A 27621-nucleotide genomic window follows, 5' to 3' on the forward strand; every position below is an offset into this window, starting at 1 on the left:
CTGAAACTCTTTTGGACCCGCGTGCCACTCGGTCGATGCAAACATTTCAGCAGACCCCCCCACACCCACCTCTGGTGACAAGCCAGTAATACAAACATAATGATTCATATTACCGCTTGTAACATTAGACATGTTGTTTTTAAAACGCAGCTACAAAGGTATTTTAGGCGGGGAGGGGGCATTTAGATCTTGGGGTTATGATAGTTTAATCAGAGTATTTTACCGAACTTGATTGTTCAATTAAATACCACGAGTAAAATATGAATTCGTGTACGAAACATAAGGTAAAAACATTGGCATTACTGTCGGGATCAGCCTGCATTTGCATCACAGCCCCACGGAGCACCTGGAGGACCGTCACAGACCACCGCTGGAACCGGGACCCACACTTTGAGAACCACTGCTCTGCTCTCAGGGCAAACTTTGATTAAGCACGTGTAGTTCAGGTGATCGGGATTGTTTGGCCATACTTCACCACGGTGGTCCGTGCGGGTTGATGAAGGGAGGGGGGAGGATGGAGAGAGAGACAAAGGCCGCTTAGGATGATTTGTTCAAAGTTTGTTTAACGTTGACTGTGCAGTCCTCCAACCTCGCCCCCCCCCCCCACTCGCTCATCGCGGAATTTAAGGGCTGCAGTGCGCTAACCTTAATAGCGCCACCACTCCACCCACGGTGGTTCAAATTGCCGTGGTTCTATGGAGGTTTCTCGAGTGTCTCCGAACGGGCGCGACTAAGACGATCCTTTGTGTAGTAGCCTGGTTTAAACTGACTGTTGGGGCAAGTGCTGTTAGCGAGCACCTATTAAAGCCGGAAAACGCGAGTGAGCGATGTGGCAAACACCACGCACGGTCGCCTTGGTATCCCCAGTGATGTTTACACATCTGGCTGAGTCGACTTAGGGGTGGGTGGGGGGGCCAAGAACCGGTACATATATTCGCCACCGAAGTTGACCGTGAGCGGGAATCAAACTCGGCGCGCTAACAACTGCGCAGCCTCCCCCCATCATCATCACAACAACAGCGATCGCACCCCGCACACCTTCCACGCAGCCGCGCGCATTCCTCGGTGGCACGCGGCGCGTGAAGAGGAATGTGAACGACTCAGGCTCGCACCGGCTCGACACAATGAGATAGCCGCCACCACCAACCCCATCACCCCGCATCTTCCCCCCCTCCATCCCTCAACACGCGGTGTTTCACCTCTCTGCTCCCAATCTCAACCTCGCCTCCTGCTCCTCCCACCATCACCACCACCGACAGCGCAGGTTCACCGCCCGACCACAACAACAGACGGCCTCCAACCCCCCCCACCACCACCCACGCCGCTCAGGAGTCGCGTGTGCTTCACAGCAGCCGGGGTCTCGCTGGCTGACTCGATGCGGGCCGAGCAAGAGAGCAGATCGCGAAGCGAACAGGAATAACCGGAGGGGCCACTCTGCTTGACGAGAGGAACGGCGAGGGGAGAGAGGCGCTCTCGTGTTCCCTGTATCTCCACTGGCGCCTCCTGCACTCTGCTGCGTGTCCCCGCGGAGCACCGCTGGTGCCGGGGTCTTCTCACCTGCGCCTCCCCGCAGCTCACCGCTCACCGCTGCGACTGCCCGTCTCCCTCTCTCTCTGCGTGCTGCCTCTGTGCATCGTTTAACCACTCTGCTCATCCCCTGCAGCTCCCTGTTCATCCCTGACCGTCCAGTTCCCCCCCGCACCCCCCCCTCCCCTGCACATCACCGTGCCTCCGTCAATCTCCTAGCGGACCTCCTGCTCCATCCCCCCCCTCCCCCCCCTGCTTCAAGACACGGAGGCGGGAGCCTCCTCTGCAGGGCGCCGGGGCATGAAGGACACGAGCTGATGGGCCCCAGAGTGGCCGTGTGGAGCAGTAACCACCCGCTGCTGCTGCCGCCGCTGCTGCTGCTGCTGTTGCTGCTCCGCCAGAGGATGTGTTGTCTGTGCGTCTCCGTTGCGCCACTGGGAGCCATCGCCTCCACCGCGCTGTCAGGAGGATCTCTCTGTCCGCGACCCCCCTGGTGCTGGGATTCGGTGAGAAACCTCCAAATCATCCGCATCCTCCCCCCCGCCCGCCAATCGTTGTGTTCCCCTTCAATGGGGCCCTGCACGGCCGTGCGTCGAGTTCTAATGGGGACGTGTGTCCGTGTGCGTGTCTCTCTCTCTGTGTGTCTTGTATTTGTGCTCAGGAGCTCAACTGCACTGCGCGACCAGGTGAGGCCAGGTGCGACCCCCGTGTGTGTGTGCGTGCGGGCGTTCGATGCGTGTGGAGCGAACGCGGTGATGAGGTGCGGTGTGGAGTTGTACGGTGAGGCGCGTGGGATGGTTTAGTTTGGTGTGGTGAGGTAAGAGTGGCGCGCGTGTGATGTGGCCTTGAAGCGGCGCGTTTACGTGGTGTGGATGACTGCACGCTGTGGTGTGTGGTGTGTGGCGTGTCCTCCAGGAGCCTGCGACTCACCTTTACCTGCGTGGCGAGCTCCCGTCTCCCCCCGGGACCTCCTCGTCTCCTCCTCGTTCCACGAGGGCCGCCTCCTCCTCAACATCAGCTGGGCCGTGAGCCCCGACGGTAGGGTTGACACCTCCTGAGGCTCAACATACTGGGACATGTCACCGGAAGAATATAGAACTGCACTGGGTACTCCATCACGATGCCCGATGAAGGGATAGTTGCTCGTGAACTCGTGGGCTTGAGTGGCGTAAACTCCCGTTATGATGACGACTACTTCTACTAACGCAGTTGAAAACAAAAAAAACATGACTCGTAATGTCCCCGGGAAGACGTAAAAGAGACGAGATGCCACGGCAGGGTTGCCACCTCCGTGTGGTGAGGCGTCGTCACCGGCCCAGGGGCTGGTGGATCACGGGCAGATTTGACGAGTCTGTCGAGAAATCACACCCGTGGGCTGTGAGATGTCAGGGCAACCAAAGCAAGTGAGTGGGTCTTGATTTTTTTAAGCTTTCGTGACTGCAGGAATTCATACTCTTTGGTTCTTTCGGTAAAGTCACGTAGGTGTCAAATAAAATAAATCACGACGTTTCGGGCGCAACACAAGCGTCCGTCGTCAGGTGGGAAAGCATGATCTGCTGCTGAAGCAGACTGCAAGCAGTCGCTTGTGTTGCGCCCGAAATGTCGTGATTTATTTTATACCTACGTGACTTTACCGAAAGAACCAAAGAGTAAGTGAGAGGGTCTCGTGTGGACCACTTTGAGCGTTACCAGCTCCCTCAAACATTACGAGGTGGGCTTTTCTCCCCAGGGGATTGCTCAGATGGCTTTGCCGCTGTGGCGTTCCGCACGACGGTTAAAGCCACTTAGTTGAGATTGTGATTGATGGTGGCCAGGTCGTTGATGAAAGAGTGGCGAATGGATCATTGGTGGGCTTTACCTGGTAAGATAAAAAAATAGTGTGGTTTTATTTGTATAAAAATTTGTAAGGGGTTGTTTACCTTTCCTTGGTAAGATTAAACATGTAGTTTGGTTTTATTTGTATCAGTTTTGTAACGATTTGTTTACTTTCCTACACTTTACACTCGTGTCGTGTTTTTGTTCTGCTTGTTGTCACGTTCTGACCCGCCCCTACTGGACATCTGTGAACAAGAGCTTTATAGCTCATCGGATTCCTCCTGCAGTATACATATATACAGATCATCGATGTTGTATTTTTGTGTTTTTCATTGGTTTACTACGTCAAATTCGCATAAACAAACGTACAAATAGACAAAAATACATGTCCTGTGAACGGTTACTGTACTTACTGTACTACCACTCTGCATCACGGGGTGATGTATGTGGTGCAGTGTTTTCATTGTTTAAGTTGTATGTAGTGTATAATGTAGCGTATACAATATTTAACACTGAAATCAAGCCTAGAGCTACTCGCTTTGTCACGCACGCGGTGCCGACAGCCGGACTCGTTACGGCCTTTGGAACGGTTTTGCCGGATCGGCCCGGGACTGCCGGATCATGTCGGAAGCAGCCGGATAATCGATGATCAACTCTGCAGCATTCTAATTATGAGTACCTCGGTGACTCCCAAGTGAAGCCACTTTCTCGCCCACGGAATTGTCCAAAACATCCCGATGTAGCAGCACCCTGCTGACAATGAGTCTTGGGACTCGGTTTCTCCTAGGTAAATGGATGACAGTTGAAATAAATTCTAGATCTGAAGTTTTCGTGACTGCAAGGATTCATACTCTTTGTTGTTGTTCGGTAAAGTCACTTAGGTCAAAAAATTAAATAAATTAATTCACTTAAGCGGTGTGCTTTCGCTAAGTTGTCTCCACCTGAATAAGGATGCTTGTGTTGTGCCTGAAACGTCGTGATTTAATTTATTTTTTATGTTTTACCTACGTGACTTTACCGAAAAAACCAAAGAGTTGAAATAACTTGAGACCCTAGGTCCTGTCCATGTCTTGGCAGATATCCCACGGACAAGAGAATGTTGTTCTTCTGATCACAACAGCTGACGGAGATGAGATAAAGATAGTCTGGCTGAAGTGGTAGAACTGGATTCTTTGTGGTGGTGGTGATAATGACGCTGACAATGACAATGATGTTGACAAATATAATGATGAAGATGATGATGATAGATTGATAATAATGATTATGATGGAGGCTGATGATGATCATGACCAGTATAATCATGGCAAGGATGATGAGTGAGATGACCAATACTAATTATCATCATGAATACTGTATTATGATGACATTAATTATGACAGTGATGGTGAAAATGACGGTAATGATAATGGTTAAAATCATAGTTACTGACATGACTGTATTATGCTGACTGATGACAATAACCCTACAAATGCTGTCGATGAATATTGTCGTGACGATGTTGACGATATGACCATAATGATTATGATGGACCGTGATGATGATGTTGTTGTTGTTGGTGTCGTTGAAGCGAGCGCTCTCGTGCTGCAGGGCTGGCGCGTGGAGCTGGTGTTCACCGACCTGCACAGGGAGTGCACCCTGCTGCTGCTGCGCCAGCCCGTGCCCACCCCGCGCCACCCCCGGGGCCACAAGGTGAGGAGGCTGTGCGGAGGAGATGGAGCCAAGAAGCCAGAGCACGGGGAGGCTGAGTGTAGCTGTGTGGAGGAGCTGTAGCTGAGAGGACACGGGGAGGCTGAGTGTAGATGTGTGGAGGAGCTGTAGCTGAGGGGACACGGGGAGGCTGAGTGTAGCTGTGTGGAGTAGCTGTAGCTGAGGGGACACGGGGAGGCTGAGTGTAGCTGTGTGGAGGAGCTGTAGCTGAGGGGACACGGGGAGGCTGAGTGTAGCTGTGTGGAGTAGCTGTAGCTGAGGGGACACGGGGAGGCTGAGTGTAGCTGTGTGGAGTAGCTGTAGCTGAGGGGACACGGGGAGGCTGAGTGTAGCTGTGTGGAGGAGCTGTAGCTGAGGAGACACGGGGAGGCTGAGTGTAGCTGTGTGGAGTAGCTGTAGCTGAGGGGACACGGGGAGGCTGAGTGTAGCTGTGTGGAGGAGCTGTAGCTGAGGGGTCACGGGGAGGCTGAGTGTAGCTGTGTGGAGGAGCTGTAGCTGAGGGGACACGGGAGGCTGAGTGTAGCTGTGTGGAGGAGCTGTAGCTGAGGGGACACGGGGAGGCTGAGTGTAGCTGTGTGGAGGAGCTGTAGCTGAGGGGACACGGGGAGGCTGAGTGTAGCTGTGTGGTGTAGCTGTAGCTGAGGGGACACGGGGAGGCTGAGTGTAGCTGTGTGGAGGAGCTGTAGCTGAGGGGACACGGGGAGGCTGAGTGTAGCTGTGTGGAGTAGCTGTAGCTGAGGGGACACGGGGAGGCTGAGTGTAGCTGTGTGGAGGAGCTGTAGCTGAGGGGACACGGGGAGGCTGAGTGTAGCTGTGTGGAGGAGCTGTAGCTGAGGGGACACGGGGAGGCTGAGTGTAGCTGTGTGGAGGAGCTGTAGCTGAGGGGACACGGGGAGGCTGAGTGTAGCTGTGTGGAGGAGCTGTAGCTGAGGGGACACGGGGAGGCTGAGTGTAGCTGTGTGGAGGAGCTGTAGCTGAGGGGACACGGGGAGGCTGAGTGTAGCTGTGTGGAGGAGCTGTAGCTGAGGGGACACGGGGAGGCTGAGTGTAGCTGTGTGGAGGAGCTGTAGCTGAGGGGACACGGGGAGGCTGAGTGTAGCTGTGTGGTGTAGCTGTAGCTGAGGGGACACGGGGAGGCTGAGTGTAGCTGTGTGGAGGAGCTGCAGCTGAGGGGACGGGATACGGAAGCTCAGCACCAATGGCAGTTCGAATGTCTCTCACACTCCTTACCAGTGGCAGATCTGAGTTGAGGATTGGATACTCAAACTGGAGTTATTGAGAGTGGACTTTTTCCCTGATGAGCAGGATGTCTGTTTTGGTAACAGCTACCTGGTGGAAGTTTGAACCAATCCACGACGATGTGAGAGTGGATGGTGAGGCTGGGTTCATGGAGGATGCTATTGAGGAGTGACGCTCCTGTTCAGTTAGAGGCAGTCGCCCTCCAGCAACAACGAGCGGAGTACCGGGTGGCTAAAATGCAGCACGTTGGCACAGTAGGGGACACAGCTGGTGCATCTGCCAGTCCGTCAACCCATGGCACCCGGGTCTGTCCTGTTACCTCCTGTCAGTGAGCCTTCGACACTTTACATGGTCTCAAAGTGCACCTGGCCTGGCACAGGCACTGTGGTGACGTCACCGTTACTTGGTGGTGAATGGCAGGTGTTGGTATGGCGTCAGTGGCGATGCAGAGCCCGGTGTCATCAGCACAGAGAGTCACGGTCAATGTTTAAACTGGAGATGTTTTTGCCGAGCGGGAGGAGATCTCCTGGGAAGCGCAGCAGGCCCCTAGATGCAGCCTCTGGGGTCTCCACGGCACAGGGTCTCGTGAGCAGTTACACGGCCTTCGCACAGAGACATCGAAAGAGCGGTGTGAGAGGCGAGAGTGCCACTGGGAGAGATTTAAGGGATGCCAACGTAGCCACGAAGGCGTGCTTGGAGAGGATGGAGTGAGTGGCGTCTGGTGTCACGAGCAGCGGAGACCTGGGAGTGAGAGGAGCGGAGAAAGGTGTTCGCTGATCTCGTGTAGGAAAGTGGCGTCAGTGGAATGGCCTTGTGACTGGCGTCACGAGAGCATGGAGATCTTGACACTTTCAATGCCCACATTCAACATCAATGCTACATCTCTCCCTTGAGTTTCATCAACAGCAGCAGCCGTAGACAATCCACTGCAGGTTTAAGTCCTCCCCAAGCCGCCACTACCCCTCACGATGCTGCAATGTAATAATAATCTACCTAGCGCTTTGCACATGAACCAAAATCATCGCTCTATCTCCTCAGTGGATGCGCTCTCAGACTCGCTCTATCTCTTGGCTCCCTTGAGTTTATGCCCTTAAATCTCAAATCATCCCCAGAAATTCCTTGGGCAATCTCGTCCTATATTTCTTCAGATCAATGTGGACCCAACTCCTGGAGACTGCGTTGATAACAAGTTTCTCCATCAGTGTCTCTGAAGAAGGGCCATTGCCCGAGACGTGAGCAATTATGTTTGTGAATTAATTAATTATAGGGCCACGGTGTTATTGACGAATGTTTTGAGTTTTAGTTACGCTTGTTTGTGTGCCATTGCCAACGCACTGTCACAAAATAATATTGTTTAAGCCTTTAAACGTCACAGCGTTCTTTGTAACTAGTTTATTTTGGGTTATATCATTGTATAGGTATAATGCCAATGTTCAGCTGTACCCTTCGCTACCCGACAGAGCCGTTTAAAGACACGCGTTTAGAGCATTTGGCTGCCGTTATAAATGTCCACATTATAAGCCAATTCGTTGAGCTATCATTTGGGCCAGGTCGCTTCTGAAAAAGAACTGTAATAGCTCAGAGGGCCTTACCTGGTAAAATAAAAATGGTTTATTTTTAGTTAAGAGCCAATTAAATCAAGTTGTTACACATCACGAGCACATGTCCCAATTGATTTGATGTTTCATCAAAAAGCAGAGGAGGAGGGAGGAATGTTGAAAAGCAAGCAAAATGTTGACAATTGTTTTCTCTGGAGATTGTATCGAGCATCACGACAGCAGCCCAACTCTCGCGTGAGCCACAGCTTGTGTTGTCTCAGCGTCACGAACGCCGCCTGCGTGTGTGAAACCGGCTCACGAAAATACTACAAATATTGCCTCTTATCGTGTCTCCTGTTGTCGCGGTTGTGCAAAGCAGTCCAACAACTGGGGTGATCATCTGATAGGCAAATGATTCACCCCTCTACTTTACACAACATTCCCGACGACTTCCTCTCTTTACAAAAAGCGTCCACGTAGAAAGCGACACGCAGAGTTATGCTGCTCCCAATCCACTCGCCCTGCTTGAGTGGCACGTGGCCACCACATTGCGTGTGCGACACTGTCAGCCTTGCCTAGACCACCAACTCAAGAGAAAAATCACCACGCAGAGCTGTGCTACTCGCACACGTCAGGAAGACACTGCTCCCAACCACTTGCCCCACATGCATAGCACGTGACCCTATACATTGCGTGTACCTCCGATGAGCACTGTTGTGTATGTACGTTGCGAAAGAAGTTCAACATAGATACATACATAGACCACCATCTTCAAAGAGCGCTGAATGTGGATTGTTTGGGCCGTGATATTGTTTGGACCACCAACTTTCAAGAAGGGTTGAACATCTGGTCGCTCCGTCGGGCAGCAGAGAAGCGATCACAGCTCCGCACATCTTTATTCATGTTCTTGGTTCTTTCGGTAAAGTCACGTAGAAGGGAAGTAATAAAATAATACAAATAAAACAATAAAATTCTCACGACGTTTCGATTGCAACACAAGCAATCGTCATTAGGTGTGAAACCCACCATCATCAGGTGTGAAACCCACCTGATGATGATTTCCAAGAATATGAATCCCTGCAGTCACGAAAGCTTTAAATCGAAAAATCTTTCTTCCTGTTCAGTTTCAGCCTCCACACCACGTTCTCCTTGTTTCGATGGATTTTCTCACCATTCACAGGCAGCGTCGGATCTAGAAAATAAATGCGCGCACGCGTTCACACACTCGGCGACCGAGCGGTGGCATGTCGGCATTGCGCAGGTCACCCCTCCCGTCCTTATCCCCACAGCAAAGAGATGGCGGCGCTTGCCTGCGCGACCGTGTCACTGGGCACGCGCGGGCGCTGTGGCCTAAACGGAATAGTGCCCGACCCCGTCTGGGGCCCCACGCGGATCATCGTCAGACTCTCGTAGACGATCATTCTCCAATCATGGCATCAGTAACCGATGCCGGCAGTCATCGTATCCAGACGGTGCCCAGCAGCTGTGTTGATGAGGTCATTAATGCAGTCTAGACAGTTGTGCAATGGGCAGGGAAATAGTTGACATTTTGTGAGACAGTCGGTAAGAAAACTTGGTGCGGAAAGTGCTGCTGATTTGATCAGGCAAGAATGGTCGCGCTGGATAGGACCACGCGTATGCAGGATGGGGGAGGACCGATTGTCGAGAGGGGCATTGGAGTGGTCTCCAGGAGTCTTATGTGGCAGATCTCTGGGTCTGTGTGTAAATGTATGGGTGTCTGTGTGAGTCCGTGGGTCTCTGTGAGCCTGTGGGGCTTTGTGTGAGTCTGTGAGTCTCTGTGTGAGCCGATAGGTCTCTGTATGAGCCTGGCAGTCTCTGTGTCAGCTTGTGGGTCTCTGTGTGAGCCGATGGGTCTCTGTGAGCCTAAGGGTCACTGTGTGGGTCTAAGACCAAATGGTGAGATATTGTCAGGGCAGATCACGGAAGTCACCGCGTGTCGACTGCGCAGCAGCTGCAGAACCTGGCCTGAGCGTAAAACGCCTCGGCAAGGAGGTGTCGTGGAGGTGGCATCAATGGCTTTTGGCCATGGTCCCATCTCGATCTTTGTGGAAAGAAAATCGTAGAATCTGCAACAGTCTCACAGACCACTTCGCATGGAGCCGCAGATCAATATTGGCCCATGACCCACAAGTTGGGAAACACTACTGTAGTATTAACAGCTTCTGCAACGTGTCTGCCGCACGGCCCTGTTCACTTGGAATGCGATTTGTGTATTGTTGCCATCGCCTGGTCTTCTCGTGCCAATGTCAACATGAAACACGACATTTGTTTTCTGGAATATTAACCGATATGAATGTATCGCTGCCCCTGGGTGGATCTTGCTTCTCCTGGGTTCACGTGTTTGTCACTGGTTGCTCTCGGACACAAAGCACAGAGGTACCCCTGCATTAGAGGAGGCTTTGTGAATTCAACTCCAGAATTTAAACATTTACTAGAGCACTGGTGCCTGTGGCCAAATCAACTGGAGCACGCGCAATTTCGTCCGATCTCGGAAGCTGAGCAAAATTTTAAGGCTGGATACACCTTGCATGGGCGACCGTCACCATGCATAAAACACGTGTCGTAGATATTGTTCGCAGTAGAGGGCAGTGCAGGAAAGTTCGTGGCCATCCCGCACTCCTCCTACCTTCAATTCACACTGACCGGCGTGGTGAAGTATGGCAGAAGGTGTGTTGGTGGAGCCCCTCGTCCAGCAGTGGGTTGACAAAAAACACTGTGCACGGCACTCGGTCGCTGGAGCCCCATTACGCCACGGCGTCTCGCTAATTGCATCACCCCACTCCCTCGGTGTGTTCCTGTGAGCAAATACAAGGCGACAGCTAAACAAGAATGGTACTCTCTTGATTTGAAGTTTTCGTGACTGCAGGAATCCCATACTCTTTGGTTCTTTCGGTTAATTCACGTAGGTAGAAAAGTAAATAATAAATCACGACGTTTCACTCGCAACACAAGCAATCATCATCAGGTGAAAAGATACAGCAGTAGAACTGCTGAACAGGAAAGAGCTGCTGCAACAAGAGGTTATATCGAGGTTTGAGGTGGGTGTCACCCAAGGGTAAGTCGGCGGGGTCACAGATGGAAAGGCGTCCCGTCGCCGCACGCACGCACAGCAGCGGCGTTTAAGGGAGAGATTGGCATGTTCGTGTACACGAGTTTAATGGGAAATAATCCTCGTCGTCGCACACGAGCACCGTCGCCGTAGTGGCTCGTGCCACTACTGGCCGAAGGGCTTCCCTCAAAGGGCAGACGAACGACGCTCACAACAATAAGTGGAGCGCCGGACGGCTAAGACGCCGAGTTAGCACTGTGAGGAGCATAGTTGGTGCATTTGCCGGTCATCTCAGTCAACCCATGCCACATGGGTCTGTCCCATGAACTCCAGCCAGCGGGACTTCAATACTTCACGTGGCGATGTCACCGCTGCTTATTGTTGACCGGCGGCGGCTGTTGTTGTTGTTGTTGTGCCGCAGTGGCGAGTGCAGGCGTGCGCATGCGTGTCGCCCGGCGAGGCGGTGCTCGTGAACGTGTACAGCCTCCCGGGGGGCAGCGAAGCGGCGTCTGTGTTCTACACTGCTCCCGGTACGGCCCGCACGCTGCTACGCTGTGCACAGCCTCGCCGCGGTGACCACTGGCTGTGCGGGTGCACATCACGTGCTACCCGCTCTTGACACGTGGCGCAGAAATGCACGAACAAAATTGGGGGGAAAAAAATTTAAGAAGCGCGGGGATACGGACACTTGCCTGGGATTGCCTTGCGAATGCGTTGATTGTAGAACGCACGGGGGATGACATCAGTCACACTGTTAAGACAAGTGAGTGGGATTGAGCAGGACACGGCACAGCTAGAAGGGACGATAGTCGATGGCCAACACTAATTATGGAGTTGCAGAAAAGGAATGGAAGTCATTCGAAAGGCGATGGAGCGATGAAATCAGCTCATGTCGTGCGCAGGTGCTGGGTCGACCACGAGAGATGGCGACAGAATGGGAAAGACTTTACCCAGCAGTGGATAGATTGTGGCTGATGATGACGATGATGATGTGGTTGTACACAAGCTAACCGCACGCCGCTGCCCCGCCCCTTGCCGCAGGTTGCCACGAAGAGGAGGTAGCCAGGGGCGCCACGTGGAGCTGCCACGGTGAGCTCCCTCCCGCCCGCCTGCCCCCCGTGCCCGCTGATCCACAATGGCACAGACTCACAACGGGTACTGGCACACCCACTCTCCGAGCTAGGGCTGCCGCGATATACTTCGTCATGGTACGATCCGGTACCACCGTGGGCGTCTCGCGAGCGTTGGGTCACCCCCGCGCGTGAGCGGTGGACGTGGCTCAAGGTGGTTGGCTCCATAGCCGAGCTATCAGCTTTGGCGTGACCTCATCCCCTTTCGGAATAACGACTCCTAACCGCCAGCTGGTACGTGGACCTCACGACTCACAGAGACGTCCGCTGCCCCCCCCCCCATCTCTCTCGCCCCTGCCAGAAGACCTCCCCACCCCACTCGTTTCTCGAGACCAGGGGTCGGCTCTGGAGCCGCATGCGGTGGCTCTTTAAGGCCTGCAGTGCTGCTCTTGAAATTAAAAAAAAAATGGGTTTTGTTATTTTGGTTGCCAACCCCTGACTATGGAAGTCCAGTTCACCATGGAAGTCCAGTTTACTATGGGCAGGGATCGGCAAACCTGCAGCTCCGGAGCCACACGTGGCTCATTAAGGACTGTTTCGTGACGTTAGTTTTAGGGACTGTCTTGTATTCACGTGGATTGTGGCTCTTGAAATATATATATAATTTTTACCAAATTTCAAGCAAAAGCGGCTCTCCTTGTTGTGTTGGTTGTCGACCCTCTGCTGTAGATACACCAGCTCCTAAATCGCCGATCCATTCCCCACTCCCGTGCTCCCCGTGCTCCCCCCCCAGGTGATACGGAGCTGCAGGTGGGAGTCCTCCCCGTGGGGGACCAGGGGCTGAACGTGAGCTTCGCACGTGGGCCTCGCCCGATGGGAGTGGCGGCGCCACGGCGAGGGCGCTGGGTGGTGCGCGCCTGCCAGCGGAGTGCCACGGGGGGCGCCTGCTCCTGGGAGCTGGAGCAGCTCAGCGTGGAGGAGGGGGAGGAGGGGGAGGAGGGGGGTGCCGTGCTCACACAAGTGCCCAGGCTGCCCTGCGTGTGTGTGCAGGTTCGTGTGTGTGGGAAGGATAATCGACAGTGGGGTGAGCGGAGGTGTAGTGGTTAGCGTGGTCGGCTACGAACCCGGCGACCCGAGTTCGATTCCCGCACACGGCCAACATTGGTGACGATTATCTGAACCGGTTCTGGGCCTCCCCTAGGTCGACTCAGCCTCAAATAAGTACCTGGTGAGATATGTAAACATCACCACTGGGGAGATAAAGGCGGCCAGCGTGGTGCTGGCCACCCACCCCCTCGTCTGTTGTCCCGGCCTTTGTAGGTGCTCGCTAACAGTACATGCCCCAACAGTCTATTAAGGCTATACTGGGGATCTTTGTGTGTGTGTGTGGACCTTCATATGTGATACTTGCTATCAGCACTTACCCCAACATTCTGTTAAGACTTAACAGGGGATGAATACCTGATGCATGTGTAAACATTAGCACTGGAGAGACGGCGGTGGCCAGGCATGTGTTGCTGGCCACCCACCCCCTCGAGTACCATATTGGCCGACCTTCATAAATGCCTGCTACGTGCACTTGCCACAACTTTCTGTTCAGGCTATAGGATGAATCTTTGTATTTGTGTGCACAAACTCAAGGGCAGGCGTGTATGCATAGACTGGTGTGTATGAGTGTGAGTGCACAGGTGTGTGTGCACGCATAGGTGTGTGTGCATGCACACAGGCATGTTTTCCGTGAGTTCACAGGTACGCGTGTTCACCGCTATGTGCTTGTCTGCTGGGGCTCACCACGGTGGCGAGATGTTAACCACCTCGCCTGGTATACAGATCATGGGTTCAATCTCGACGCTAACGCCTGTATATTTGGAGTTTGCATGTTCTCCCCGTGGTGGCGTGGATTTTTCTCTGGGTCCTACAGTTTTTCTCTTCCACGTTCAGAATCAACACGCATTCATATTATTTGGCTTATGTAAATTTTCACGTGATAAGCCACTTTGTTGAGCTATCATTTGTGGCCAGCTCGCTTCGGAAAAAGAGTTAAATAGCTCAGTGGGCCTTTCCTGTTAAAATAAAAAAGTTTAGTTTTAGTTTGATTAGCACCGCGGTTCCTCTGCTGGTCTGTAATTGTTAATTCCTCGGATCTCATGTTTCTCGCTGCCTCCTCCCCCCCACCTCACTCCTCCACCCCCCAGGTGTTCTTACTGGCACACGCCCAGGAGCGAGTGCAGGTGTGCCCCTTCATGGACAGTGAGCGCCGCACCACAGCGCACCTCACCCACTCACCCACCAACGTGCGCAGCTACCCACCCATCTATTCACTCACTAACCCACACCCCAACCCTCCTATCCACCTACTTCAGCTACCTATCCATACACTCAACTACTCACTCACCCATGCATTCACTTACCTGAACACTTAGTAACTCAGCCACTCACCCACTCAATAACCTACTGACCATACAATCGATCACCCCCTGACCCATCCACCTTGTCACACCCCCACCCATGCACTCACACTCCCGTTCACTCACGAACCCACCTCACTTACCCACTAACAACTTTGTCCTCCCAGACACCCTCTCAACTGTGGAACATTAAATCGATCATCCACTCAATCACTAATCCATCCATTCACTACACTCTTTCACCCACCCGCCCATCCATTCACCCAGCCACCCACTCATCCATCCACCCAATCATCCATTCAACCATCAACTAGTCCATTGACCCAACCACTAATGCATTCAACCATCCACGAATCCATTCATTTACCCACTATTTCATTCACCCACCCACTGATCCATTCACCCACCCACTGATCCATTCACCCATGAACTAATCCATTCACCCACCCACTAATCTATTCACTCACCCACTACTCCGTTCACGCATAAACGAATCCATTCACCCACTAATCAATTCACCCATGAACTAATCCGTTCAACCACCCACTAATCCATTTACTCACCCACTAATCCGTTCACTCACCCACTCATCCGTTAACCTACTCACTAATCCGTTCACCGGGCCACTTGTCTGAGCGAGTGTCGTCTCCCTGCTGACCCTCCCACAGCCGCCCTGCAGCTGCGAGTGTGGCTGTCGGGGCCAGAGGGGGGCGCGCTGCACGCGCGCGTGGCCGTGGAGCCGGGCGGCTGCGCGCTGCTCGTGCTCGCGTCGCTCTACGCGCGGGGCACGCAGGAGGAGGGCAACGCGCGCACGGCGCTCGCCGACACACTGGAGCTCAGCGTCGAGGTGCACGCACCGACTCACTCGTACAGCGGCTCACTCTTACAGCGGCTCACTTGTTCAGTGGCTCACTCGTTCAGTGGCTCACTCGTACACAGGCTCACTCGTACACTCACTCACTTATTCATACACTCACTCACTCATACTCCGGCTCGCTCATGCACTCACTCACTTATACATTCACGCGTACACTCACTCGTTTACACACTCACTCGTTTACACACTCACTTCTACACTCACTCACTCATAGCCTCGCTCACTTGTACACCGACTCACTCGTACAGCGGCTCACTCTTATAGCGGCTCACTTGTTCAGTGACTCACTCATACACAGGCTGGTTCGTACACCCGCTCATTCGTACACTCACTCACTCATACACTCACTCACTCATACTCCGGCTCGCTCGTACAGCGGCTCAATTGTACAGCCGCTCACTCATACACCCGCCACTCGTGCACTCACTCACTTATACATTCACGCGTACACTCACTCGTTTACACACTCACTCGTTTACACACTCACTCACTCATAGCCTCGCTCACTTGTACACCGACTCACTCGTACACTGGCTCACTCACTCACACACTCGTTCACTCTTACACTCACTCACTCACTCATACAAAGATAAAGATCCCCCGTATAGCCTTAATAGACTGTAGGGGCAAGTGCTGTTAGCGAGCACCTATGAAGGCCAGAACGGTACACGAGGGGGTGGGTGGCCAGCACCACGCCCGACCGCCTTTGTTTCCCTAGTGGCTATGTTTACACACCACACCAAGTACTCATTTGAGGCTGAGTCGACCTAGGGGAGGCCCGGGACGGGTTCAGATAATCGTCACTGGTGTTGGCCGTGAGCGGGAATCGAACTCGGGTCGCCGGGTTCATAGCGCAGCGCGCTAACCGCTACACTATCACTCCCCGTAACTCATACACACACTCACTCACACACTCGCTCACTGATACACTCGCTCACTCTTACACTCACTCACTCACACACTCACTTACTCATACACACACTCACTCACACACTTACTCACACACCCACTCATACACTCACTCACACACTCGCTCACTGATAAACACACTCATACACTCACTCACACACTCGCTCACTGATACATCCGCTCACTCTTACACTCACTCAGTTATACACTGGCTCATATGCTCGCTCATCTTTTACATTCACTTACACTCACTAAATTAATTGATCATTCATTCACTCACTCATTGACCTACCTACCCACTTCCTCACTCACTCATTTACTTACTTGCTCATTCACGAACTCACTCACCCGCTTACTCACACACTCAATTACCCTGTATGACCCAGTGTCACCCTGTCTGCCAGAGTTTCCCCGTGACCTTTGAGCTGACGCAGCCCATGATCGACGCTCTGCACCGCGGGGCCGTGTGCGTGCAGGTAACACACCTGCACGCACATTAATTTGCGTGTGCGTGGATAAGTGGGGAGCGGTAGTGTAGTGGTTAGCGCGGTGCCCTATGAAGGTCGAATTAGCCCCAACATCACCACTGAAGAGACCGAGGCGGCTGAACGTGGTGTTGGCCATCTACTCCCTCGTGTGCCGTGTCGGCCTTCATAGGTGCTCGCTAACAGCACTTGCCCTAACAGTCTGTTAAGGCTATATGGGGGATCTTTGTCTTTGTGCATAGAGAAGTGGGCGGTGGTAGTGTAGTGGTTAAGTGCACTTCTCTGCTAACCTGGCGACTCGAGTTCGATTCCCACTCACAACCAGTAACGTTGCCGATTATTTGAACTGGTCATGGGCCTCCCCTAAGGCGACTCGGCCTTAAATTAGTTCCTGGTGCAGACTGCGAAATCAACACCGAGATGCTAGCTAACAGCACTTGCCTCAACAGCAGTGGCGGCTCCTGCAAAATCTCTCAGGGGGGGCAAATGTCTGGATGATTGATAAGGATAAGGTCCACCCATGCAATGGATAAATTAACATCTTAAGCATATAAAGGCAACTTCACTTCTTTAATATTAATGAAAAATAAAGTGACTCTTACAATACATCTTGTTAGTTTCTATACTCACTATTAAAACAAACCACTCAAGTTTCTTTTATTAAAGATTCCACTAGGTGGCGACAAATTATATTGTTGGATGAAACGTGCTTACGTATGATGACGTAAGCACGTATGATGACGTAAGCACGTTAGGGCGAGCCCTCCCGGAAGCCATAGAGAATGCATTGCAGCGCCCCCGTTCGAAAAAAAACATCTTTGAATGTAAGTCTATGGGACCACTCTGGGCGATTCTCAGCTGGAGGGAAATCGCCCAAAAAGAGGCGGTACTCCACAGAACGTAGCATGACGCTGATTGGACTATATCCAGAGGCACAGTGACGGCTAGCGTGACTCTGTGGTTGAATGACATTGGTGGTGCGTCGCCCAATCGCCCTAATGAAGAAACCGCCCCTGCTCAACAGTCTGTTCAGGCTATATGGGGGATCTTTGTGCGTGCAGAAACATGAGCCATTGTGGAATCTCGTAGGCTATCATGAGCAAGCAAGGGCCATCATCAATAATCACAGATCACCATCAATATGCATAGCCATCAATTGGCTATTAGGGCCAATCTCAAACCATTGTGACCCATCACACACCATCATGAACTAGTACAGGGGCTGGCAACCTGCGGCTCCGGAGCCGCATGCAGTGGCTCTTTGACCGACCCCTTGCAGCTCTGTGGCTGCCACCTTGCGGGCAGCCATTTTTTGAAAACTGAATTGAGATAATTCAGTTCTTTACGCTCGAAAACGTGGCACAGGCGGTCTCCCCCCGCTTTTATGACGTTGAAATGCATGCCTGGAGACCCCGTCGTAAATCGGGCCCCGCTCCCATAGATGTGTATTGAGTTTCGCGAGGTCAGACCGCGTGCAACCACTCCACTCAAGATCCCACCAGGAAGCGCCCCGATAGCCCCGCCTCATCTGGTGACGTCACTGTTCTCCTCCTGGGCGTTCTCTCTATCACGCCCCGCCTTCTCTCTCACGCCCCGCCTTCTCTTTCTTTTCCTTGGTGACGTCATCTTAACAATAACCTGGGATCACGTGGTTATTTCTACCCCCGGATCGCGTGAGTATTAGCACTACATATGCAAGCGTCTTGGTGACAACAAAATGTACAACAGACAAGCCGCATTGCTAAAGACTAACAAAGGGGGAAAAAACACCTAAATAGACGCAGTTGATTCGATCACCTATTTTGTTTATTTAAGTCAGGATGTGTGGCGTCATCTGCTGTACCCCTGCTGCTGTGTGTTGTGTACAAGTGGCTCTTTCTGCGTGAAATGGGGCTCTCGAACTATTTTGTTAGAAAAAAAAGACCTCTTTTTCTTTGAAAGGTTGCCGACCCCTGAACGAGTACGAACCGTCTCTATCCATCGTGGGTTTTCACGAGCCATCACAGACCATCACGTCCCATCACGGCCCATCAGTGACCGCTCGTGTGTGTGTGGCTTAGGTGTGGAGCTCCAGCGAGTACCGGGTGCTGAGCCACACGGACTGCATCTCCACGCCTGCAGGTGCCGGAGTGCGCAGCGGCAACCTCACCGCGTGCCGTGCCACAGACTCGCAATGAACACATTCACGGAACAGAGGACAGAACCTGCATCACAAATATGGCCGGGAAGGGGCAAGTGGTGTGGTGGGAAGAGCAAACTTAGCACTGGTTCTACCCCGAGCCAAAAACCTTGTCATCCAGAGACTAGCACGAGCTGTAGCCCTGGCTCAAAGCCAACTTGCCCGCCAGATGCGAGTCTTTAGACTAGGGGTGGGGAACGTCCGGCTTGCGGGCCGTATAAGGCCCCGAGAAATCATTTGGTGTGGCCCTGCCAAGGCAACCGCAGGCGGGACTCGAAATTCAATAAATCTAAGAGCAAACCTGGAAAAGCAGTTGCGAGTAGCAACAGCATCAATACCAGCTAACATCATCACACGCCTCGCCAAAGAAAAGCAGTTCCAGCCATCGCATTAGGGGTGAGTTAATTAAATGTTTGACCACATATATAACGGGCTAATTTTTAAGGTGATAATTTTGTATGGCCCGCGAATGATCTTATACATATCCAAATGTCCCTTGGCAGCAAAAAGGTTCCCCACCGCTGCTTTCGACCTAACCCAAACCAACTCGAGCCCCGCATGCGCGCAGCCCAGAGGTCGTAACCGGGTACCTGATACCCGTACCCTACCCAATACCCGGCTACCCGTACCCGGCCGGGTACGGGTACGGGTACCCGTTTGCGACCCTGGTGCGGCCGGGTACGGGTACGGGTAGACCGTGAGTCACTGGTGAGTAACCGTTTGTCACTCATTTCCCAACGTCTTGTCTCTTCTCACAATTCAAGTTCCTAGAATGAACCCACCCGCGCCTGCAACATGGCTTCAACCCAGAGGTCGCAATCAGGTACCCGATACCCGTACCCTACCCGTACCCGGCCGGGTACGGGTAGGGTACTGGTATGGCCGGGTACGGGTACCCGTTTGCGATCCTGGTGCGGCCGGGTACGGGTAAGGAATCAAAACTTATTTGTGACCTCTGGCGCAGCCGCCCCGCTCCGCGGCCACGCGCGCGTGCATCGCCCCCGTCTGGTCCCGACAGCCACCCGCAGCTGCAGGGCGGCTCCACGCTCAGATGAGTGGGTGGTTGAACGGATTAGTGGGTGGGGGCAATGGCGGAGCCAGGATTTTCAGGTAGGGAGGGAGGCAACCCCTCCAGCAATGAAAAATGGAGTTGTTAGTAAGGACTTGTCCCTTGCTTTTTATTCGATGCGTGGGTTGAATTCGAACTGTGTGTGATCGGCATCGTGCTCGCTGAAGGTGTTTGCCTTCAGGGAAGTCGTGGACTGTATACGCTACTGCACACAATTTTGTGAGTCACTTATAACTGGTTTGCCGTTACTTATTGCCAATTATGGACTCAGACTATTGTCCTATCATCTCATAGAGTCCCTGACACGTGATAACATGCTTCACAGTGGCAGTGCTGATTTATTACTAATAAACCGCAATGATCCGATCGAAATGAGGGATTTCGATCGGATCATTGGGGGGGCACGTGCCACCCCACCCCCCCCCACCCGCACAATAATATAGGATTATTGTGGATCAGGCATACCTTGTGCTCTAGTGGTAGTGCCTTATGCCAATAGTCCCTACTTGCAAGCCAGCCTAGCAGCTTTTAAGAAATGTATCCCAAGTTGCTGGGGAGTCGGTAATGTTTGTCCTCCTAAGCCGCTCCTCTCTTGCCTCTCTCCCATCGCCCCCCACGCCCCTCCTAGGATCCCTCCAGTTCCTCCTGCTCCTCTTCCTCCTCCTCCCGCTCGTTGGGGCGGTGCTGCTCGCTGTGCGGTTCGCACGTGGAACGCGGCACAGAGAGACGTCCTACGCACGTGAAGGTGAGCGGTGGCATACTCACCACTACTCCCAACAACTCACCACCACCACTTGCCACAACTCACCACCACGACCACCACACCCTGTACCGCTCACCGTCACCACACCATGCACCGCGCACCATCACCACCACCCCCTACACCGCTCACCATCACGACTACCCCCTACACCGCTCACCACCACGACACCCTGCACCACTTACCACTCGAGCTGCGATATCCGATTATTTGAGTGATTTGAGTGATTTATTTCCCTACCGAATACTAGTTCGACTACTCGACCAATCAAACAACACAAATTCTCAGGAGTAGTTTTATAATGTCCAATCCCGGGCGTCGTTCGCCGTCATAAGTGTGCACTGCTCGCTGAAATGTTTTCCAAATGGACGCTTCACCTCTCGACATGGCACCCATCGCACAACCAGAACAGCACAATTCGGGTCACTTTTGGCAAGTTATTTGTTGCAAATCAGACGTTGAAATCACACGCGGCAACAAATAACTATGCCACAGACACGAAATCGAAATAAACACATTCCTGCGGAGGGAGCTGGTAGGAACGTTGGGTTGCTCGTTCAATGGCCAGGGTCAACGGCGGCGTGGTGTATTCCGCAAATATGCCCGACTGTGAGGGCGGGCACAAGCTGGCGTGAGTAGGTTGAACGTTGAGTTTTATAAGGGCACCACGGGGTGACCAGCCCCTGTCCACCCAGCCCCACCCCTCCCACTCCCCACCCAGGCCCACCCTCCCCACCCAGCCCCTCCCCACCCTCCCCACCCAGCCCATCCCCACCCTCCCTACCCAGCCCCTGCCCACCCTCCCCTCCCCTCCCCACCGAGCCCCACCCAAACCCACCCACCCAGCCCCTCCCCACCCTCCCCTCCCCACCCAGCCCCTCCCTGCACGACGGACGGACACAATAATCCCCTGTGGGCTGGTGTAACCAGGTGGTTCCTACCAGTATTAAACTGATTGTCTGATCCCCTGCCAGGTGGATTACCAATGACGGAATCGCCGCTCCTCCGCTCTTCGACCGCGACGCCATCGCCGCCATCGTCGTTACCACTGTCACCGTCACCTCCGCCGTCGTCGCCGCCACCACTACCCTGGCCGCCTCTCCTCATCGTCCACTCGCACGACCAGGCCATCCTTCACCAGGCCGTGCTGCAGCTGGCGTGGCTGTTGCGCGCTCGCTGCGGGCACGCGCTGCACGTGGTGCTTGACGCATGGGAGAGCGTGCGTCTCGCCCAGCTGGGCCCAGCTCGCTGGGTTGCCACCTCCTTGACCTCCGTTGTCTCCTCCACTACCCCCTCCTCCTCAACGTCCTCACCATCATCCCCATCGACAGCATTCCCATTTGCATTATCCATAGCATCCTCATCCCCCTTATCTCCGTCGGTGTCATCGTCGTCATCTGCTTCCTCTCCGTGGTGGTGGTCATGGAGGAGGAGAAGGAGGAGCGAGGAGGAGATGCGCGCCACCGTGCTGGTGATCTGCTCGCCGGGCACGCGAGGTCGGGGTGCGGGGGCTGAGCCCAGAGGGGACGGTGAGATGGGAACCCCCCCACCACCACCACCACCAACGCACTACACACACACAAAGTTACTCAAGCCTCTCCACTCCTGCCCCCCACTTCAGTTATGCTGCAAATTCACCCCGGCTCTTCGGTTCTTACAATCAACCAACCCTCTCATATTCTTAGTTCTTTCGGTAAAGTCACGTAGAAGGGAAATAATAAAATAATATAAATATAAAACAATAATTTTTTTAATGGAATTCTTTGTTATTGTTTTATATTTATATTATTTTATTATTTCCCTTCTACGTGACTTTACCGAAAGAACCAATAATATGAATCCCTGTAGTCACGGAAGCTTTAAATCAAAATGTAACCAACCCTCTCCTCATACCAAATTATCACCCCGGGATACGTGAGCCCCAATTATACCCCAACGTACAACCACCCCCCCACCCCCCCCACCCCCCCCACCCCCCACCCCCCACCCCCCCCCACCCCCCCCACCCCCCACCCCCCACCCCCCCCGGTTACATTTATTTTGACCTCACCTTGTACCCCAGCATACAGGACCCCTAATTATACCCCTGCGAATGGGACCCAAAATCATACCCCAGTGTATGGGACCCCCCCCCCACAATCTATCCCTTTGGTCCATACATTTTCCTAGAGATAGTGCACCTTAGGCGCCCTTAGTCCTATTGACTCCCCTAGTCCCATTAAATCCCTTAGTCCCATTCAAGCTTGTCCCACTTTACAACCCCGTCCCATAAAATAACCCCTGTGGACGATTCCCTGTGAACACTAATTATGTTTTATATCACCGTTGGACTGATATATAGAGCTTGATTGCACATGTAACTTGTCTGGCTTCTCTTGCTCTCATATTGTTCTGGTGTGCGCTTTATGGGGAGCCACAGTGGCGAGATGTTAACTACCTCGCCTGATGTACAGGTCATGGGTTCGATCTCGGCCCTGACGCCTCTATATTGGGACTTTGCATGCTCTCCTGATGGTCGCGTGGATTTCTCTTTGGGTCTTTTTCCCTCCAGATTTATATACATGTGTTTTGGACTTATATATATTTCCATGTGATAAGCCACTTTGTTGAACTATCATTCGCTTCTGAAAACGAGCTATATAGCTCAGTGGGCATTACCTGGTAAAATAAAAATAGTTTACTTTTACTTCAGTTTACGACCGTTAAACGCTTCATTTACTAGTTGTGCAATATCCATCAAGGACCCTTCTGCACTCGTTTTCTGCAATATCGATGTTTTTATGTTCATGTTGCTGCCGCTGCTCACTCTATTCACGCAGCACCACGGATCCCCCGTCTAAAATATCCGCGTAGCCGGATAAACGGAACCACCCAGGTAACAAATCCAAACAAACTAAACGTTAAACACGGGACCCAAAGTGCGCACTAACCTGCCCCCCTCTGCCCCATTCACCCCTCACCTCCCACACCTTATGTCAGTGCTGGACGCCACCCTGGAGCTATTGCTGGGTGCCCCCCACTGTGGTGGGGGGCCACGCGTCCTGGTGGCGTGTCTACGTGGCGCGGGGGGCCCCTGGGACGTGCCCCCCGCGCTGAGGTCGCAGCCCTGCTTCTCGCTCCCGCGCGACCTGGACGCTCTGTGCGCGAGGCTCCTGCGGGGGGCGCCCAGGGCCCAGGGGTTGGGGACTCAGCGGGGAGGGACCTGGGACCCCCGGGAGGACCTGGAAGCCTCGAGGGCCCTGGAGGCCCTGGAGGCGACGCTCTCGGAGCTGGAGGACGCGAGGCAGCGCGTGGACCTGCTGGGCGTGGACGAGGAGCGGGAGGGGGTGTGGGGCGGCCCTGCGCCACCACGCTCGCTCGCGTCCAGCGTGACCAACGCGGGACAAGGAGGTGTCATGACAGACATCTGACGGCCAGTTGCCCGGACATTTGGACGAAGATTTTTTTTTTTGCTAGATAAAGGCAAAGGCGCAACCCCACAATTTCTTTGTGATGCCACTGCCGGCAGAAAGGCCTCTACTAGAAGAACTCCAGAGAGTCACTCTAAAATGTGTTTGGCCTACTCTTCCATGCTGCCCAGACGTCCTGGAAGAAATAGGAGTACCCACATTTTACCCCACCACACATGACTTGCTGAGTGGACAGAGGTGAGGAGTGTTAGGGGTGGAGGGGAGGGTGTGATTTCAGGAAACGTTGCCACCGTTTAAACCACCACATCTGGAGATCGCATCGAACTGGAGGGGACCTCTGCTGGATTGCACGCCCAGGGAGCTTCACCAGTGCGGTGGCATCACGGTGAGACAAACCGAAATGGCAAAGCACGGCAACGGGAGGAGGCTTTCATCCAGCAGTGGATTGACAAGGGGGCTGTGAATGGTTAAGTTATTCACGCGGTGTTTGTGAAATGTTGTGAATGGCGCTCGCCGTGAGTGGGGATGCGCAACACCCGCCCAGTATTAACTGCATCGAAGACATTGGTGAAAACTAAATTCGTCTCAGTGTTTTCTTTTTTATATTTTAGTCGACGATGACCGTGAGCGGATGGTGACAACTGGTGCTAAACCACAGATGAGCGTTTGTGAAGGAGCGGGATTAGATGAAATCGTCGAGTCTGAATGAAGCAAGGTGCTCAAGAGTAATAACTATATTAGAACTTGAATATTGTAAACTTTAATCATTGCCGTTTTCCAAATGTTTTGTGAGGATATGAAAAATCAACAGGCAACGATATGACGATATTCTGACCTATGCGTGTGTACGATGGCAATGTGTTCAGGAGTTAAATGCCAATGTCGAGGTCTGCTGCGATCCACGACGAGAGGGCCTCAGCAGAGAGAGTTTGTGTAGTTTTGCTGTACCACCTCCTCCTCCTTTGAAGGAGCAGACTACAGTGGTTTACGATACATTCCATAGTTTAGAATGCATGGCCACAGCCGTACTCCTGTGGCTTGTGTCTTTAATGCTCCATTCATGAAGGAGATGTGCGCATTAGCCTGTTGATGTTCTCACGTGGTTGATGTTTACAGCGGTATTTGAGGAATGTCAAAGCCAGGCATGCGATGTTTTGGTCTGGAACGAGGTATTTCTGGACGTCCGCGTCGTTCCACTCTCTTCACCTGCGTTCTTCCAGATCGGGGTGAGGTTCCACAATGGTGACAGCGCAATCCCAGACCGGGGATTGGGACTCGAGTCGACCGAGAGGTTAATTGTTAAAGTCTTTGGTGATTATAGGTGGTTGTTGTTGGCAATTAAACGTGCAAACTCCTTTGCAAATATTGTGCATCATCCCAACGCAAAGTACGTATCATCTTAAGCGTGGAATCGTTTTGCATATTTATAATCTGAAATAAAAGCAATGGAGAAACGTGTGACGTGCCTGCCGCTGTGTTCTTGGAACTCTGGTGCGAAGTCTGGGCATCTTGTGAGGTTCGGTACACCGTAACTCAAACTCGTGGCATCACGGTGGCGAGGAGATGTTATCTCGCTCGTTTGGCCTGCAGGATCGCGTGGGTTCAACCATGGACACTGGCGATGCCTGTTGTATATTTAGAGCTTGCGTGTTCTCTATACTTGGTGGTCACCTGATTTTTTCTCTGCATGCTCCGGTTGCTGATCTATGGGTGAGCGGGGCCTATGATCAGTGGGCAGGGTATATAAACAGCTGATAGTATAGGCATGGCTTTGTAAAAGTAAGAGGGGCAGATGGAGAGAGGGGCTATACCAACTCACAATGTGTCTTGGTTGGGCCTCCCAGCAAAGTTGTAGCCTTCACCAAGGAACAATGAATGCATCGTGGTTATATCTCCTGTCTGTTCCCATGTAAAGGCCTGGTTCGTGTCATGCCCGGTGAGTTTTTGTTTTGCCATTCATCTTCGTCGTGTTTATTTGTGCATGTTTTGGAGTTAGTTTTTCTATTTCCACACCAGCAACACCAATAATTTTAGATATTTGTAAACAAGCAACCGTGACAAATTTTTACCAATTAAGGATTTGTATTGAATTTACAAATAATGTATTTAAATAATGTACGGGTGTGCAAATGGAAACTCAAGATGATCGTATGATCACCCCAGGGTGCTCTTAAACATTCCAGAAGGCTTCAGAGAGGTGCCCGCTTTGCAGAGGAATGGTCTGATGGGCAAAACAGTCCTGCGGGCAAACACACAACACCTTCCAACGCCTCATGGAACTTGTACTGTCGGGCCTACAATGGGAAATTTGTTTGATTTATTTTGACGTCATTGTTTTTAGTAGATTTTATGAACATCTGAATAGACTGCAACAGGTTTTCTTGAAAGTGCGAGCTGCCAAACTGAAATTGAAACCATCTAAGTGCCATTCTGTACGGGGCTCGGTTAAATATGTGGGGAATGTGGTCAGCAATAAAGCGGTAGCAGCTGACCCTGACAAAACGTCCGCTATTAAAAACTGGCCAACGCCCACTTATGTACAGGAGGTGCGGTGATTCCTAGGATTTGTTTCCTACTATCGACGATTTGTACCCCGGTTCGCTGCAATAGCAAAACCATTGCACCCCCTCACACCAAAAGGGGGGAGGAAGAGGAATCAGCATTTAAAGCGCTTCGTTCAAGGTTAACTGATGCTTCACCACTAGCATATCCGGATGTCTCGCGACAGTTTATCCTTGATACAGATGCTAGTGATGTCGGTATAGGTGCGGTCATGTCACAAATACAGGGGAAACGGAAGTTGTAATTGCATACAGGAGTCACGTGCTTTCCTCTACTGAACAATGCTATTGCGTCACTCGTAGGGAACTCCTGGCAGTAGGTCATTTTGTCACATTTTTCGGGTTTACCTGTACGGCCACTGGTTTACCGTGCGGACCGATCATGCGGCACTACAATTCTCACTTAAAATGGATAAATCCTCGGGACAAATGGCGAGGTGGATCGAAAAACTCCAGCAGTACTCTTACGATGTGACACATAGGATGGGCACTCGTCATTGTAATGCGGACGGCTTGACAAGATTGCCATGCAAAGACCCATGTGCATGTGCTACGGGATCGGCACGGTGTAAACCGAACCTCCCGACTCACTGAGACAGGCGATGTCGATAAATGCAACAACGATAGAAAATGATGAACCGCCCGCAGATCATGATCTGGGCAGATAAGTACCGAATGGATCCGATTGCAAAAAGAGGATGAAACGATACAGTCCTTCGCAGCAGAGGCAGCTGCTCAAAATGGTCAATAGGAGGCGCATTTATCACATGGCGAGGGCTTCTGATGAGGTGGGACGCGAAGATGCAGCGTCGTTGCCTAGTGGTGCCAAAACCCTTGCGACAATAATTACTACTAGAAGTGCACGCCGAAAAACGAATGTGCTTGAGCCACGGAAAAACATTTCTCATGCTGCAGGCTCGATATTTTTGGCCAGGAAGGATGTACACGAGTGAGTAAATCGTTTTCAGGAGCGTGCAAAAAGGAAACCTCAATCCAT

General features: G+C 52.5%; 1 protein-coding gene across 3 annotated transcripts; it reads left to right on the forward strand.

The window, feature by feature from the left end:
• The first annotated feature begins 956 nt into the window (after nt 1-956).
• IL17RE (interleukin 17 receptor E) lies at nt 957-25521 on the forward strand. Of its 3 annotated transcripts, none has more exons than XM_078610723.1 (14): nt 957-2033; nt 2189-2213; nt 2443-2565; nt 4910-5031; nt 11318-11426; nt 11938-12051; nt 12760-13016; nt 14162-14216; nt 15043-15221; nt 16547-16636; nt 18706-18766; nt 20522-20638; nt 21628-22182; nt 23633-25521. In XM_078610723.1, exons 1-14 carry the CDS (start codon nt 1845-1847, stop codon nt 24061-24063), a joined length of 2427 nt encoding a protein of 808 aa, XP_078466849.1. In that variant the 5' UTR covers nt 957-1844; the 3' UTR covers nt 24064-25521. The 3 variants fall into 3 exon arrangements, with proteins under 3 accessions (XP_078466849.1, XP_078466850.1, XP_078466851.1); XM_078610724.1 differs by having other exon boundaries at nt 16565-16636; XM_078610725.1 differs by having other exon boundaries at nt 958-2033; nt 11938-11985.
• Nucleotides 25522-27621: the final 2100 nt, after the last annotated feature.

This window comes from Lampetra planeri, chromosome 34 (assembly GCF_965212315.1).
Source record: "Lampetra planeri chromosome 34, kcLamPlan1.2.h2, whole genome shotgun sequence".
Lineage (NCBI taxonomy): Eukaryota > Metazoa > Chordata > Hyperoartia > Petromyzontiformes > Petromyzontidae > Lampetra > Lampetra planeri.